At 50.7% G+C, this 15,193-nt stretch overlaps 8 protein-coding genes across 8 annotated transcripts; 3 read left to right on the top strand and 5 right to left on the bottom strand.

Annotated features, from left to right (window-relative positions):
• Positions 1 to 474: 474 nt before the first annotated feature.
• F5891DRAFT_942050 (uncharacterized protein) lies at positions 475 to 840 on the bottom strand (the record flags this gene model as incomplete). Its single annotated transcript, XM_041374386.1, has 1 exon — positions 475 to 840. The coding sequence occupies one exon, from the start codon at positions 838 to 840 to the stop codon at positions 475 to 477; it is 366 nt and encodes a 121-aa protein (XP_041231739.1).
• A 458-nt stretch (positions 841 to 1,298) lies between these two features.
• On the bottom strand, positions 1,299 to 1,731 carry F5891DRAFT_1182366 (uncharacterized protein; the record flags this gene model as incomplete). Its single annotated transcript, XM_041366154.1, has 2 exons — positions 1,299 to 1,498; positions 1,545 to 1,731. 2 exons carry the CDS (start codon positions 1,729 to 1,731, stop codon positions 1,299 to 1,301), a joined length of 387 nt encoding a protein of 128 aa, XP_041231738.1.
• Positions 1,732 to 2,024: 293 nt separating this feature from the next.
• Positions 2,025 to 4,177, bottom strand: F5891DRAFT_1182365 (uncharacterized protein; the record flags this gene model as incomplete). Its single annotated transcript, XM_041366153.1, has 8 exons — positions 2,025 to 2,244; positions 2,294 to 2,574; positions 2,634 to 2,966; positions 3,015 to 3,152; positions 3,205 to 3,334; positions 3,402 to 3,641; positions 3,670 to 3,989; positions 4,037 to 4,177. The coding sequence occupies 8 exons, from the start codon at positions 4,175 to 4,177 to the stop codon at positions 2,025 to 2,027; spliced, it is 1,803 nt and encodes a 600-aa protein (XP_041231737.1).
• A 292-nt stretch (positions 4,178 to 4,469) lies between these two features.
• F5891DRAFT_1182364 (uncharacterized protein) lies at positions 4,470 to 5,852 on the top strand (the record flags this gene model as incomplete). Its single annotated transcript, XM_041366152.1, has 4 exons — positions 4,470 to 4,569; positions 4,621 to 5,208; positions 5,264 to 5,542; positions 5,590 to 5,852. 4 exons carry the CDS (start codon positions 4,470 to 4,472, stop codon positions 5,850 to 5,852), a joined length of 1,230 nt encoding a protein of 409 aa, XP_041231736.1.
• A 1,462-nt stretch (positions 5,853 to 7,314) lies between these two features.
• Positions 7,315 to 7,874, bottom strand: F5891DRAFT_1182362 (uncharacterized protein; the record flags this gene model as incomplete). The annotated part of the gene is made up of 2 exons (XM_041366151.1): positions 7,315 to 7,608; positions 7,668 to 7,874. The coding sequence occupies 2 exons, from the start codon at positions 7,872 to 7,874 to the stop codon at positions 7,315 to 7,317; spliced, it is 501 nt and encodes a 166-aa protein (XP_041231735.1).
• A 323-nt stretch (positions 7,875 to 8,197) lies between these two features.
• Positions 8,198 to 11,741, top strand: F5891DRAFT_1125607 (uncharacterized protein; the record flags this gene model as incomplete). The annotated part of the gene is made up of 13 exons (XM_041363980.1): positions 8,198 to 8,536; positions 8,588 to 8,876; positions 8,922 to 9,301; positions 9,349 to 9,495; positions 9,560 to 9,709; positions 9,767 to 9,876; positions 9,926 to 10,320; positions 10,370 to 10,561; positions 10,608 to 10,810; positions 10,838 to 11,101; positions 11,138 to 11,238; positions 11,260 to 11,414; positions 11,491 to 11,741. 13 exons carry the CDS (start codon positions 8,198 to 8,200, stop codon positions 11,739 to 11,741), a joined length of 2,976 nt encoding a protein of 991 aa, XP_041231734.1.
• Positions 11,742 to 11,962: 221 nt separating this feature from the next.
• On the bottom strand, positions 11,963 to 12,842 carry F5891DRAFT_975600 (uncharacterized protein; the record flags this gene model as incomplete). Its single annotated transcript, XM_041376539.1, has 3 exons — positions 11,963 to 12,226; positions 12,276 to 12,593; positions 12,642 to 12,842. The coding sequence occupies 3 exons, from the start codon at positions 12,840 to 12,842 to the stop codon at positions 11,963 to 11,965; spliced, it is 783 nt and encodes a 260-aa protein (XP_041231733.1).
• A 391-nt stretch (positions 12,843 to 13,233) lies between these two features.
• On the top strand, positions 13,234 to 14,972 carry F5891DRAFT_1182358 (uncharacterized protein; the record flags this gene model as incomplete). Its single annotated transcript, XM_041366150.1, has 6 exons — positions 13,234 to 13,383; positions 13,428 to 13,865; positions 13,914 to 14,039; positions 14,089 to 14,142; positions 14,197 to 14,362; positions 14,410 to 14,972. 6 exons carry the CDS (start codon positions 13,234 to 13,236, stop codon positions 14,970 to 14,972), a joined length of 1,497 nt encoding a protein of 498 aa, XP_041231732.1.
• Between the last annotated feature and the right edge of the window lie 221 nt (positions 14,973 to 15,193).

Below are 15,193 nucleotides of genomic sequence, written 5' to 3'. Positions count from 1 at the left end.
CCATTCATGCAATGCAGGATGGAGGGGTGGGCCCGGCAGCAGCCATTACACATACAAATGGGCTTAGGCCCCGAACGTTGGCGCTCAGGTGGGCCGTATGATAAATCGCTAGGATGGGCCCACACAGTTTGTATGCATACCAGCCGGTGGGGCCCACAACACCGCCGCGGTTAATGCAACCCGGCCCGACCCATATACACCTCCACTGTCGGGAGGGCCCAGATACCGGTCATGTGTAGCATGGGCTCACCATCGGTATGTGACGGCAACCACAGGCCTGGGAGCGGGATCTTTTACAGGGGTGGGCCCAGGCCTGGTATGTTAGAAACCGGTAGGCCCGCATAACAAATCCCAATGTGCGGCGTGACGGCGACACGGCGCTACAAGCAAATCACTTATCCATCGGACACATAATAAATGTTCACTAGTAATAAAAAGTATTCATAATTCATAGATATCATATCTGCTATGCTTCTATCTACAACAGAATGCATCAGCGATTATTGACTCGTACTTGGAATAGTGTCCTCGGGGTATATCAACAAATTTGTAAATATCATCCCTCATGTACCACACCCAGCTAACTCTATCGCCGATCACACTGTCTACCCCATGCCTAACAACTCTCCCCGAAGTACCAACCATAACGCCTGAATTATAGGCAATTTCAATGCCAATATTTGGAAATTTCATTCGCGCCGGTCCATAATCGCCGATACTGGTCATGATATCGAACCATTGAGCGAGGGATTGAGAGTCTCGGTGAAGCGGTGAATGACGATTGCACATCACGGCGAGAACTGTAAATGAAGAAGCCCATTCTCTCAGGCAATTCCCCATTTCCTTAAGTTGATTATTGTCTGCCCATAGACCGAGGCCGAGCTGTGTTGTCAAAGACGACCAGTATAAGCTACCATGCATGACTCTCAATGCAGCAGCAGCCAAAACCGCCGGTCGCTGGATCGCCTGACATAAAGTTGGCCTGTCCTGTTTAAGAGTCGCCGATACTTCCGGATGAAACTTTGGAGCCTAGTGACATGAGCCAGTACTTCAGGCCATAAATTGCCGACATACCGGATGACCTTGCAGAAACCATCCCGGAGATAAATTGATGCAACCCGGAGTAAGGCCGTGTTCACTGCTTTGAAAACTGCTCTGGTGTGTGCGCCATTTCCCTTTCGTGGCGGAAGTTCGGCTAACAGCTTTTACCCAAATGGTCCGACATCATCATGGTCGCCGCCAACATATCATTCTACTAAAGTCAATAAACACCATCGGCGGGTGTCGAGCACCCACCTTTATTGCCTCATCAATCGCCCGGGAAGATACCATAGAACAATAACGCCGAATCGGTCCAGCACAACAGTAGGCCGCTCAAGGATAAGCTGACCACCCGGCGGATATCGCTCTAGAAGAGATTCTTCGCGCCGAGAATTAATGCCGGTTTCCTGCATGTGCAACGCTTCCGAATAGCGCACCAAATCAAAGTTGATTGTCACTGATGACGAGTCAGAACGAGCGGCGGACAGGTGGCGAGGTCAAACCTGGATTGAGATATGCATCGGCGAGGCGCCGTGCAAGATTGCAGCAGGCCACAAGCAAAATGATGTCGAGCTCTGGGGGAGGGAGGACCTTGGGCATCACTCCGACAATCGAACAAAACTGCCGGGAGACATAGTCACTAGCAAGATGAGTGGTGGCCAATGCCCAATCAGCAGGAATGGGATTCATGCGTGGGGGACGGAAACTGTATCATTGCTGACTTTTATGATACTGGCTTATCAAACTTTATTCATAGGACGTAAGGAACATTGTGCGGGGCGACCGGTAATGAGGGACACATGCCCGAGCCTCGCCAGTGCAACGCGTGTCGCACGTAATTACATATGCTGGTCTGCAAACACCGGAGATATTTGCATAAAAATACATACTTAAATTGAGCACGTAATTGATCACATATCACACTAGGCGGCGCCTATTTCAACGTATCTACAAATAGAAAGACCATGTGTATGAAACACTATCTAATTGTGGCGAGATCCGGAGGCCGATGCACCGGGGGTATCAGTTGCTTTGAGAACTCCTTGACATATGACCACCCGAAGGACCTGAAGGTGCATGCATGCGAGAGCTAATAGATGCGCCAGCTGCAGCTGACGGACCTGGAGTTGCATCCATGTCTCCCGCAAGGCGAGCAGCCCGCCGAGGCAGTTGCGACCGATGGTCCGGTGGCCGTGGATGGCCCTGGCGTAAAGTTAAAGTATAACCTTTCCATCGCCTGGGCCTGGCTCACACTAGGGCCGTGACTATAGGGAGTCTGGTGACTGGAACCAGGAAAAAACACGGCATTATTGTAATGGGGAGGTATGGACTGGAGTAGGGATCAAACAGTTGTCGGAGGGACTCATAGGCGTCCTGCAATACAGCAGTCGTACTCCCCTGTGATGCCAATTTAACATCAGCTGCACGGAGCTGGTTCTCATGTGTCCGAGACTCTGCATGCAAGACGCGAACTTGCTCCTGAAGCACGGCGACATCGGCGTGCAATCTCTCCATTGTTTTCATCTCGGCATCCTGAGCGGCGACACAGACATTCAATGCATCAGGGAGTTGGCGGCGGCAGCATTACGAACACAGAGTTCGGCAACCTGATTGCATAGGTCGTCGATGGTATTGTGAAAGTCTTCATGATTGTGTGAGAGTAATGCCGAGTCATTTCTGACCTGGAGCGTCATTGCTTGCAAGTCCTTCACTACTGCATCTGCAGGCACATCAATGTCCATGACCTCGGTGCGTGATGGCGGCGGATGCGAGCGCCGTGGTGGCATCACTGCGTGCATCGTCGCCGCAGATGATTCCGGTGACACACGTGCGGACACAGTGGTGATGGGTGGTAAAGAGTGCCTCATTGAACCAGCATCTCTAATCCCAGTCACATGGTCATCAGACCCAATATACTCAGTATTCTATAACATGTCAACGAACATTCACACAACACGGACTTCCATACTTACCAGCTGAATATCCTCCATACCTTTCACAATGTCGCCGGTAGTTGCCGGCGAGAGGTCTTTCTCGTCTTCCTTTGACGGAGTGCGCCGGTGGCTACTTTTGTGCCGCTTGCCTATTGTAACCTTGCTGGCGGCCGTGGTCTACGGAAGCATCATGATGAAAAAGAAACGCAAAAATAATGTGATCCATTACCGGCAGAGGAATAGGATGTTCAAACCATGGTTTGCGTTGATCGCCGGTGTCGGCGGACACCGGCGGACGGGTGGCTGATGGCGTGCTTTTCGTAACCTGCTCATTCTGACTAGACTCCCTGGATCTTTTCCTGTGCAACTGTGTGCTACTATGGCCATCCGCACTATCCACCTGCGGTGGGACCTCTTTGCCCTTACCCTTTCGGTCCCTCACAGCCAGGCTTGAGTTCACGTCCGCCGGCGGCCTGGGTCTGCTTTCGCTTCGGCATGGGCCTCTGCCTAACCACAATGGTATTCCCTTGCAAAATTTCCACCGGTGTGGTTTCATCGCTCTGATCCTGAGAGACAGTGTGCTTGCTACTGCCTTTCCGAATGTCCGGCGGAGCGGCGTTAGTGGCGACTACATGGTCAATGATTTCGATGCCATCACTTTCAGAACTATCCACGACCTTCAGTGTTTTCTTACGGATACGATTTGGCTTTGGCTTGGGTTTTGACTGCAACCGGCGGGTCCTCCGTTGCATTGTCAATCACCGCCTCAGCCGGTTGTACCGGAGGGTGGGACAATGGCGATGGGCTTGAGGAAGCAATAAACTTGAGAGCCTTCCGGTACAAAGGATGTTTCTCAATGCGGCGATCATCCATAATAATGTTGCCCCATACGGGGATACTTATAAAGGATTGGCGAGTCACCGGGTCCAAATGCGACTGCAACTCCATCGCCGCCGATAGCAACAACGGCGAAATCATGCTCGCCGATCGTCCATGTTGTTCAAACACCGGCGACTGGTGTTGATTCAGCCCCAGTCCATTGTTCATCATGGCATACTCACCAAAATTTTTGCGATTTCCATGGCCATTGTGAAATGGCCGGCGGGGCCATTCTTCAACTGCATAGCTTGAGCCACCAGTTGTTGCACTCGAGTAGTAGCATCTTCAAGTGCTTTGTTGGAAACCGTTGTGGATGGTATCATATGTGGGCGGAAACAAAGGTAAAAGTCCACAAGAATAATTCTGACAATATATGTGAGAGTGGACCAATTGAAATTTGAAGTCCACATAGATCGGCTCGGGACCCGGTGCCATGAGGCCGGAGAAGCACTGCGATGGATAACGTGCCTGATTTCTCACGGCAAACATCCATTGTTGTGTGGCCCACATTTAAACCCCGCCGTGGACCAAACCACAGTCGTGTGATATTTAATGCCAGCATCCAGAGGTCGCCATCTCCCTTCCATTTAACACTGATTGGTACCATCGACTACCATGGCTCATTTAAACGACCGCCGCGTCCATTTCGATATCCCGATGGACGACGAGTCTGAATCTCAAGCGCCGTCATCTAACGCCGGCGACACTTCAAGCAGTAAGTCTCATTTCATGCCCAGATCAAAGCTTACTTTATGATTTCTTTCAGTGATGTATTTTGGGTTTGGGGCTCCCCCTGTGCATTCCCAAGTTAACACAGCGGATACGGTGTCGGCACCGCCATATCAGCTCAACTTCGGGTTTGAACCTCAACCCACACCGCCGGACCAACCGGCCTTTAACTTCGGGTTTGACACTAACCTCAATGTTTCACTCTCACCTCGGCCAGCAGCTGCACAGGCTGACACTGCGACGGTGCCGCCAGGGCCACCGTCCAGGTTTAACTTTGGGTTTGAACCTCGGGAACGCACCCCGCCAATCCTCCAACCGGCGTTCAACTTTGGGTTTGACGCCGGCATAGAGGTGTCACCCACACCGCCTCCAGTAGCTCGGCCAATATTGGACTTCGGCTGGAACACACCAGTTGCGACAAATGATCTGGTCACACCGGTTACGACACCATTCAATTTTGGAATGGACTTAGATGTCACTCCGCAACGGTCAGCGACACCAACTGTCATCCCCACTCCTCCTCCGCCTCCAACGCCAAAGCCAGCCTTCGACTTTGGTTGGAACCTATCGCCGACACCTGCGCCGGGTCCACCACTTCATGTGGGATATGATCTCTCCAATACACGTAAGTCGGTCCTACACACCATCTTGTGTTTATTTATATTGACATGTATTCACAGCATTTCCGTTCAATTGTCAAGCTCCTCCGGCTAAAGTGGGAGATTGGCAACCTCTTCCGGTTAGGGCGGCCGGACCAGCAGCCACGCCGCCCGCTCCCACTCGGATGGACGTGGCGTACACACCGAAGGGCCTACCAAATGTGGAGTTCGCGTTTCCAAAGAAATGCACGCCGAGCAATTCCGCTGAATCATCTGAACCTCGGCCTTCCCTTTTGAGCATGGTCGGCGATGCCAAGAAGGCAGCGATCAACATAGTCAAACACCTTGGAGGAGATGAATGTAAGAATCACTTCTTGGTCCGGTACAACTCTACTGACTATTCCTAGTTGATAAGCTTGCGCAGTTAATGCTTGGCAGCATAGTCAACCCCGGCGATGATGTCCGGCCTCCTAAGCCCGATGAAGTCCTGGACAGCAACCGGGTCATCATGTCGGCGTTCTGTGAGAGCAGAGATAAATTGACCCGGATTTTCAAAGATTTGATCCACTTGCATCACATGGCGGCGGTGCAGGCCAGAGTTGTTCCATTGGTGGACTCTCTGTCCAAAGAGGTGCAGAAGGCAGAGGGAAAGTCTGCCGGTAGTGACTAGTTTACACAATACATATACCAATCACTTGTACATAGGTTTGCAGCTTCATTTGTTGTATATGCATGAGACCGGTGTTGCACCGGTCATAAAGTGAATTGATTGTTGGTATTCTACTGATATGTGATTGTATGATTACTTCTTGCCGCGTGTACCCAAAGATGACTCCGGCGCAAATGTCCTGCTTCTGGTTCTCTTCGCCGGCATATCACTAACAGCGTCAGGAGCACGGCGCTTTGACCCCCTGGGCTTTTCATCGGCGGCATATGTCACCTCCTTGCCTCTTGTGATAGCACCCAAGGATGTGGATGGCTGCTTTACTGGCCTTCTTCTGAGTCCTCGCAGGCTCCTTGGTATTGCTGACCAGCGGCAATCACAGGTTTTGCCACATCGCCGACGGCTGCCGACATCTGCCGTGCACTTCGCCGTTGGGGAGCAGGGTCAGATTTCATCTTGCGAGGCTTGGGCTTGTTCACCGGGAGAGTCGCCTGCCGCGGTGGCGTGACATCTTTCCTTCGGGAAGTGAAAAGTGGCCCGTCATCTTCACTTGATGAGCCATCATTATCGCTATCTAACTCATCCTCCGAAATGCTATCCTTGATGGCCCGGCGAGCCTTTTGTTGTCTCCGATGGGCATGGTTTGCATTGCTGCCGGCGTGCAGGGGTGCTGGGAACACAACGGCCTCACAGATGTCTCCATCAGAATCTTGCCATGCCGTGAATGAAAAGGCCGGTTGAATGTTTTTTCCTTGCCGGGCGAACAAGAATTGTAGCAAAGTACTTGCATCTGATATGTCCATCTTGGAGGGTTCCTTGAACTGCACACCGGCGGGCCATTGTGTACTGTCGAAGAACGCCGATGGGTCCTGGCTTACATCTCCCCAGGGCACCGCTGACTTGAGGGTGTCTTCACCCCCACACATCCCTATGCTTTGTGTAAATCATTTCTAACGTTAAATAAAAAGTACATACTGTATAGCTTCGTGAGGAAAGATCGAATCATGTGTTGTTGCTCGGCACGATTCCATCCCGTTGTATCCGGGAGCATCGGCCAACCTTCGGCATCTTCTTCGAGCTCAACAAGCTTCCTGGGCTGCCGCTTCTTTGACTTCACCATCAGGGGCTCTTCCCCATCTTCTGCATCTACACCTACATTAGTATGTTTGGTCCGGCACAAATAATTTGCATCTCACCGAATTGCTCCCCAGCATATTCCCCCCATTCCGGCATAAAAATGCCATCCCAATCCCTTGTTTTAATGAAGCTCTCGCCGTTCCCAAACTGTTCATTGAAGTCATGACTTCCACACAGTTAATGTTGAACGTAGCATATGTATGAGATGACACACCCTCCTAACATGAGCTTCCCTTTGCTGTTGTTCCATGCAGACAGCACACAAACCCTCATTCCAGCTTGCTTGAACATTTCGGTGGCGAAATGCTCAATCATCTCGGCGCCCTTGCTCTCAGGCGACCTCGGCTTGAACCTCCGGCGGCGCCGCTTGATTGTTCCATTTCTCCGCCGTGGCTTCCGCCTGTTCCCTCTCCTCCGCCGACAACCTATCAATCACTGACTTCGCCGCCTTTGGCCACTTGCTGATCATCTCCTCACTTCCAGCCATCTCCCCGGTCTCCTCTCGGATGAGGTCTTTATGAGTCTGGATCAGGACTTGCCTCGCCGTCCAACGTCTGCCATACTTGATGAGGGGCTTGGGTTTTTTTTTCCGCCGAGATTGGTTTTGCAACCATTGCTTGTAAATCTTCCATCAACATTCGATCAATGCTCTCATCATTCCAATAAGTGTAAATTGTCACAAACTTTTTTCCGAGCTTTCAATATGGCTCGGTCCTTGGTAGGAGCTTGCAGTGATGCTTCCTTGTAGATGGCGACGAGCACCCTTGATCTTTCTTTCCCTTTCACTGACCTCCAGTCCTCCAGATGGTCCCTGAGGACCACAACCTCTGCCTTGTCCAAGTGAACCTTCTTCTGCTGTGAGAGGACTATAGGAGATTGAGTTCTTGGCATGTTGGGTTATGGATGATAGTGATTCTGAATGGTTCAAGAATCGGAAATACTGTAGTTGCTTGATATGGGGCAGTAAGGTTTGGTTCCTTGGCCGAGATTGCACAGGGTTTCTCTGTTCTGCTCGGTTCACCATATATTACAGTTCATATTGGGCACTTGTCATATATATCATTGTTGTGTTCAGTCAAGATGAAGTGGTGTTCCTTGTATCACAGCTAATATTATGTAATTCTGATGGATATGGTTGCTTTGTTCTCTTCGGATCATCTTATATTACATTCTAGGTCTTAATATTATGTACTCCTATCTGATATGATCCGAGTATGATCAAATTAACCCAAGTATCATGTTCCATCGGCCAATTGAAACCTCTTGCCCTTCTTGCAGATTCTCATTGCAGTGAACAAATGAAAGGTTCCAGACTCCAAGAGTGGACACCCAAACGAAAGTATGCAGTGGTAGAATGGCAGAAATCATATCGGACCAGGAAGGTGGTGGGCAAATGGGTGGAGAGACCCATGATCAGCCAATCAGTTCCAGCAACCCCTACCAAGTCTGCCTCTAAGCAGCCGTCTCATGACATGCTTCACCATGGTGGAGATGACTTTCTTGGGGGACTTGATGATCACCGGGTCATTCCACTGCACCTGCCAAAATCCCTGGTGAGCCTTTCCTCACCCTTACCTTTTACACTCTGCTTATCTGAACTCAAGAGTCAAAACGACTATATAAGACAATGGGTCCCGAAGACAAAAGCATATCTTGACATACTGCTGGAAAGGGAGGTTCCATCAGATCGGTCATGTATCATATGTGGGACAGATGGTGTCTACAAATGTCATGGGTGCTTCAGTGAGCCTCTCTATTGCACAAGTTGTTGCAGAACCCAGCACCAGAGACTTCCCTTCCATCGAGTCAGCCAATGGACAGGCTCCTTCTTTGAGGAAAGTTGCTTGGTCAAGAGTGGGATCGTGATCTGGCTTGGCCATAACGGAAACCCATGTCCATGGGACGATGATGTGGGGGAATCTAGTGTATTTACTACAGGGGAAGAGGAAGCCAACACTACAGACATGGAGAGTTCAGAAGACGAAGACGGCGGCGACCCGAGTTCAAAGCGCGCTGATGACCTTCCGACCGGCGTGCCATTTGTCAAGGGTAACAGCGCATTAACAACAATAGTTGACAAGTCCGGCATGCATACACACCTGGTGAAGTATTGCACATGTCCAAATGCCGCCGCCGCCGATATACAAATGTTTCAAATGGGCTTATTCCCGGCGTCTTTCTTGGAATCGAAGACAGCATTTACTTTCGACGTCCTAAATGACTTCTTGCTAGACAACCTGGAGTGCGGGACTTCGGCGATGAATTACTACAGTAAATTGAGAAGGATGACAACGACCGTCTTTCCGCATTTAGTGCCGGTGAGTGTGTTCATCTCTCGCCGGGCCGATCACTTATTGGGTGAAAGGACCGGTACCGGGAGCTGATGAGGGTGACAAGACAATGGAGAAAACTTAAGCTTCTCAAAAGGAATGGATTCGGCCATGAGGAAAAGGATGTCAGACCCGGCGATCTAGCCCTCTTTTGTCCGGCGTGTCCCCAGCCAGGCATTAATGTCACTTTGCCTGTTGGAGAACAAACGGAAAGTTCTCATGTGAACTGAAGGATCAAATTTACAGACTCCAAGTTGGCTGTACACAAGGTCGCTCATCATGGACGGAAACTTCAAAGCCGAGCATCTCCATCCAGTACATCCCGGCAATGAAGTCTCTCTCATGGACGGCCATGGGTTTATGGTAGGAGACGCCTTGTACAAGGAGCATTTAGCTGTTGCACAGGACACTATTCAATGATCAGAATGCAACAACCACCGCGCGGTGAATCAGGCAAATGCATCCCATCATAAATTGGAAGCAACAGGCATCGGCGGTTGCGCCTGTGCACGGCATGGCTGTTTCGTGCCGCATGCCATGGTCGATTTTCAGAAGGGAGAAAGGTGTGTCTCAATATCTCAGTGAATAAATGCCGTTGCCAAAGTCATGCAGACAGATGAACATGGATTATGCGTTATGCGAGGTGTTAAAAATCAACGCCGATGGAATCCGCCGTGCCCTGACATTTTATGATGTAAACTGTCAGTACCACAAGCGTTTGAAGGACCGCATCGCCAAGAGTCCAATCTTACAGATACCTAAGGAACTGGATATTATCCCTGGGATTGGACTGTGGCATGTGCATGGGCATCAAGACAGTTGCTATGTCAGATATGCATCAAATTTCATTGAGGGCGCCACTCGGATTGATGGCGAAATCATGGAGACTCTATGGGCGCCGTTAAATATTATTTCGCCGGCCGCTCGCGGCATGGGAACTCCACACCGGAAGGAATGCTTGGACTATCAAATGAATGATTGCAACTTCATGAAAATGATCCGAATGAGTGAGTCCTCTGTCCGATCATGTTTGACAATTTTTAATATGCCATACAGGCAAGTCCCTTTGCAAGAAGTACAATCAGGCGGTCAGGGGGGCCGCCGACAGCCGACTGGTGTTTGAAAAGCTTGCTGAAACCGCCGATCCAGGGAAAGTTCGAGAATGGGAAAGCCAAGAAAGGTTGGTGCACCAACGCTGTCGCCGTGATCCAACAGCCATGGATATTTATGAAGTACAATTGCAGAAAGGTCAGTGTGAAGGATGTACAGGAGGGCTAGTCTGATTCAACTATAGTGCCGATGAGAAAGCAGCAGGAAATAAAATTATTAGCAGAACAAGGACGGGGCCCAGGGCCTATCCGGCGACGAGGGGCAGCGACATGGCTCGCAGAGGGTTTAACAATTGAGGAGGCCCAGGTCACACTACAATTGGAAATCAAGAAAGTTGGCGGTCAGCCAACCGACACACAGCGGTTATATATTGCCCGCCGCGGGGACGTCTTACAACGGGATATTGATCGATAGAGAGAGGCCAGGGTTGTGTTCCTCAGCGACAGGCCCGGCGATGATGAGGATCATGCCATGGAACTAGATCTCCTCATCCTTGATGAAGAATCGGATGCAGAAATGGACGATCAGCGAAACGTCTTTAAGCCAGAGAAGGCAGTCATTCCCCTGCCTTCCAATTTGGGGCAGGATACATGTACTGCTATTGGCGTCAATGCTTTGGCGAAACAAGAACTTATCCTCCGGCAAGGCCAGGCCAATGATGCCTTGCACAACATCAGGGTTTATTTGGCGGACAAAGTGGTCATTTTTCGGAAGACGGTAAGGGTTGCCAAATCTCAAGCGACGGCCACCCGAGCTTGGGCTCAGGTGCACTCGGTTGATAGGGCGGTCAGCATCCAAGCCAGTATCTATTTGAAGTGCCGCAAACAACTTTGCAGCCTCAGCGCCGATGATGCTTTACTACAGCGATATCAGCCCCTAGCCAAGGAGCATCTCAAGGTTAGTACCACCGTTGCCGATCCAAACTCACGAGGACAGCGAAATAATACGCTGCCATGGTTTTGGTCGTTGGATGTTGCAGGAGATTCCGAGAGTAATGATTGATTGGATGAATGTAAGCAATTCCCATCGGCACCATGTCGGTTCTCCTGATCTCGCCGATGTGCCAGTTTACCGGGTACATTGGCTCCGGGCAAAGGCTCTGAAAGACCGTTGGGTGGAGGAGATTTTACTTGCTCAGCATGAAATGGATTGGACTTGCAATTTCTTTCGTTACAAGGCGGAGGAATGGAAACATCTCGGCGTCGTTGCAAAGGAAGCCAAAAAAGAAGCTCACATGGCTTACGCGGGTAGGCAGGGAAAAATCTATGAATCTCTCTTGGAGGAGGCTAAACGGGCATTTCACCGGACAAAAGTTTAGACAAGAGCATCAGTGAGGAGCGGAATAGCTGATCACATTGTAGTCAAATCAGATTCACGCCGATGTGTTATGTTCAAATACCTCGGCGTGATGATAAATCATCTGGCGCCGGAACATGTCAGTGTAATTGGTGGGGAACATGCAGTAAATTAGATGTCAGGATATTTATGTACAGCTATATTACAAGGTAACACTAATGGCGGTCGCCCCTGACCCGCCGCTCATTGCGCCGCCTCCCTTTTCAAATACTTTGTCAATTTTTTGGTCGCAGTGATGGCCTTAACTACGTCCTGCCCCAGTGCGGTGTCCATCCGAAGCATTGTGGCCGCCACCATTTTGGCCTCAACCACCTTATCTTCCAGCATTTTCACAATCAGTTGGCCTTCATGAAGCACCTCGGCGTGGATATTGGACAGTTGCTCGGCAACTGGCGTGCACATTGGGATGGTCAATGTGACTGGGGTAATTAGAACTTTCCCCTCAGGCTAAGGCCGGCGTTAGTGAACTTCTCAAATTGTGTGGATAGAACCTTACCAATTGCTTGAAATGTTCGGCGATGATTTGCTGAACCTGCAAACAGTTTGGGTATGTGTGGAGAAAGTTGTCGTCAGCTACGATGTTGGCTGTGTTCATCCACCAGGGTGTACAATAAGTCCTGGTGAGGCGGCCCTTTTGCCATGGTCCAGCCGGTGCCGTCGGCAAGGTCATTAAGGCATCGTAGATCTCCTCAAAATTGGTGACCAGGCCAACCTGCTTCATAGATAGCACGCCGACAAAGAACCGGAGGTTCCGAGACAGCGGCGGGCTAATTGAGAGCCCGGCACAGAAGGACATCCAAGGCAATGTAAAGGACTTGAAGATTCATTAGCTCGGCGGGCAGCCGACAAGGCAAATACTTACCTCTCCTTCCCAGTTCAGGTACTGGCCGATGATCCGGCGGGTCTTTATCGGCAAGGTGTGCCGGGTACTCTCTAGCTCAGTCCGAATTGCCGATAAGCGGGATGTAGCATACTCAAATATGGCAGCGATATCGGCCAAGTCCAAGTCCATTTCATCGGACATCGATTCTGCCGAGAGAATGGCGATGGTAGGTTTGGACATGATGCAATTGTAGTCCAAACTTGTCATGGCAGAGCCTTTAAATAAATTGACACAATCGGAACTTCAATTACATAATGAAGTGGTTTTGGGGATTGAATTTTATTGTGTCATTCGGCGGGTGTTGCCGATGTCCAAGCTTGTCCCTTGTGGACCAGTGGATCGATCTTTAATCGGCCAGATCAGTCAACATCCGGCCAAAACAATGTGTGCCATTGTATCACAGCTGTGGATGTGTGAATTGTGGAGCGTCTTGGATGCAGTGGTCCTGTTCGGTAAATGCCGTCGCACAATGAATGTATAACATAATCCACTGCCACCGTGGTCACAGCGGAGTTAGATATATATAGTTGCCACTTTTCGCCGTTTCTCATTCCAAACTTAAACCAACACCATGTCCTCCTCGAATGCAAACATCGCCGCCACTAACAAGGCCTTCAGCGATGCCGCTGACAAGATTGAGCACCTTCTGGGCCAAGCTTGGCAATTAGATGCCGGCGATCCTGAACATCTCACTATAGCGATGGAGATGGGCAGGGCTTTGGTAAGTTCTGCTTCAACACACTAACATTACCTAATCTTTTGCAGACCCAGGCAATGATGTCTCACGGCGGGAGTGTTACCGTGCTCTCGCCACTAATTTTGTCGGCTGCTGCAGAACTGCAGCAGCACATGAATGCATCCAGGACTGGTCTCACCGGCACACCCGCTTGGGGAAACATTCGAGGTGACGATATCCGCATCAAAACTCACCCTTTGTTCCCTTCCACCAGGAACTACCAGCGGAGCCCTTCAGCCTCAGCTTCTCCGCCACGCCCGGGCCCATCTCAGCTCAGCAAGCGGCCTGCGATGGAGGAGCCTGAGGAACGCAGGCGAGGCATTGAGCGCGGGAAACATCCCTGTGCCTCAAGTGCTCGGAGCCGCAGCCGCCCAGCCATGTCCAAGCGGCAGCGGCAGAAGTCAAAGGCCATCATTACCAGTGACGATGAACTTGAAGAAGAGGAACCGGCGAGTCCGGTGATTACAGTAAGCTCATTACTGATTGTAGTACCTCCTATCTGACATCCTGCCCAGACCAATAAAAAGGCACGCCGTGCCTATGTTGAAGTGGACACCGAAGAAGAAACGGAAGATGATGGCGATGAGGAAGACGCTGTGGAGCCGCCGAGGAAGATTACCGCCGCACCTGTCGCCAAGCCGGTAAGTAACCATACTTTTGCATTGCTTCTTTGAAACTGACATCCCGAAGATGACTTCAGGTCCAGATCTCATGGAGGATGAGTTCGCCAATACGATGACGGAAGTTTGGGCTCCCCGCTGCGGTCAATGCGTCGCAAGGGATCTGATTTGCTGACAGGCCTATCACAAGGACCACGGCGGAAAGTTGCGCATGTGCACGCTTTGCAGCCGCCTGAAGATTCGATGCGGAGGCAAGGGCTCCGAGGCGCCGAAAATGAAGCCGAAGTCGGTGATGGCACGGTGCACACGCTCCCAATCTTGGCGCCGTCACTCGCCACCACCTGGTACGTCTCATTTTTTACAAGTCACTCATAACTAAATAGAATATCAGCCCCAGCTGCTTTTGTTGCTCCGGCAGCCAGCCAGGAGCAGCTACCTCCCCCACAAGTTGAGATCTGGGCTAAGCCAGCCCCTCCCAGCATCCCTAATCAGGAGATGCAGGATCTCCGCGACAAGGTTGCTGGCCTTCGGGCCACCGTTGAAACCTTGCTGCAGCAAGTTGCCAATGGCGACCGGCAATTTCGGGAGAGTTTGGCAGCACAGGACCGACGCGCCGATCTGCTGGAAGCTGAGTTAGAAGTCCTCCGCCAACTTGTTGTGTCGGCAACTGCTCAGCCTGCTGCTGGCACTGACCCCCTCGATGTGCCGCCTGGTGAGCAAACACCTCCGGCACTAACCACTCAGCCTCCCCCCGACACTCCAGCCAGTGATATGCAGCCGGGCACTGAACCTTCGTCAGCGCCCACTGAGGACACATCTATCCCGTTGGGCGCCACACCTGCCGGTACCTCCATCGAGGCCAATGTTGAACTGGCCACTGGTCCGGCGACGCCTCACGCTGAGATTGCTTGTTTGCTGGTAGCCATGAAGGCCGCCGATGATGCCATTATGTAATATGTCATGCAGAATTATGCTTATATGTTTACCAGTACAATAGAACTCATGTATAGTTTACTTTGTTGTTTGTTACCATGGAATCTAGAATGGGCATGATGTGCTGCCAGTCAGCACTACATAGTATTTGTGATGATAATTTTTAATACTATTGATCATGCACCGGCGTCCTGCCATTGTGTTGCCATATTTTACCAATGGCACTGATGTAATTCCAATGG

Source organism: Suillus fuscotomentosus (genome assembly GCF_016647785.1).
Source record: "Suillus fuscotomentosus strain FC203 chromosome Unknown F5891scaffold_5, whole genome shotgun sequence".
Taxonomy (NCBI): domain Eukaryota; kingdom Fungi; phylum Basidiomycota; class Agaricomycetes; order Boletales; family Suillaceae; genus Suillus; species Suillus fuscotomentosus.
Note: the sequence above shows the minus strand (reverse complement) of the source record. Positions and strands in the feature narration are given on the sequence as shown.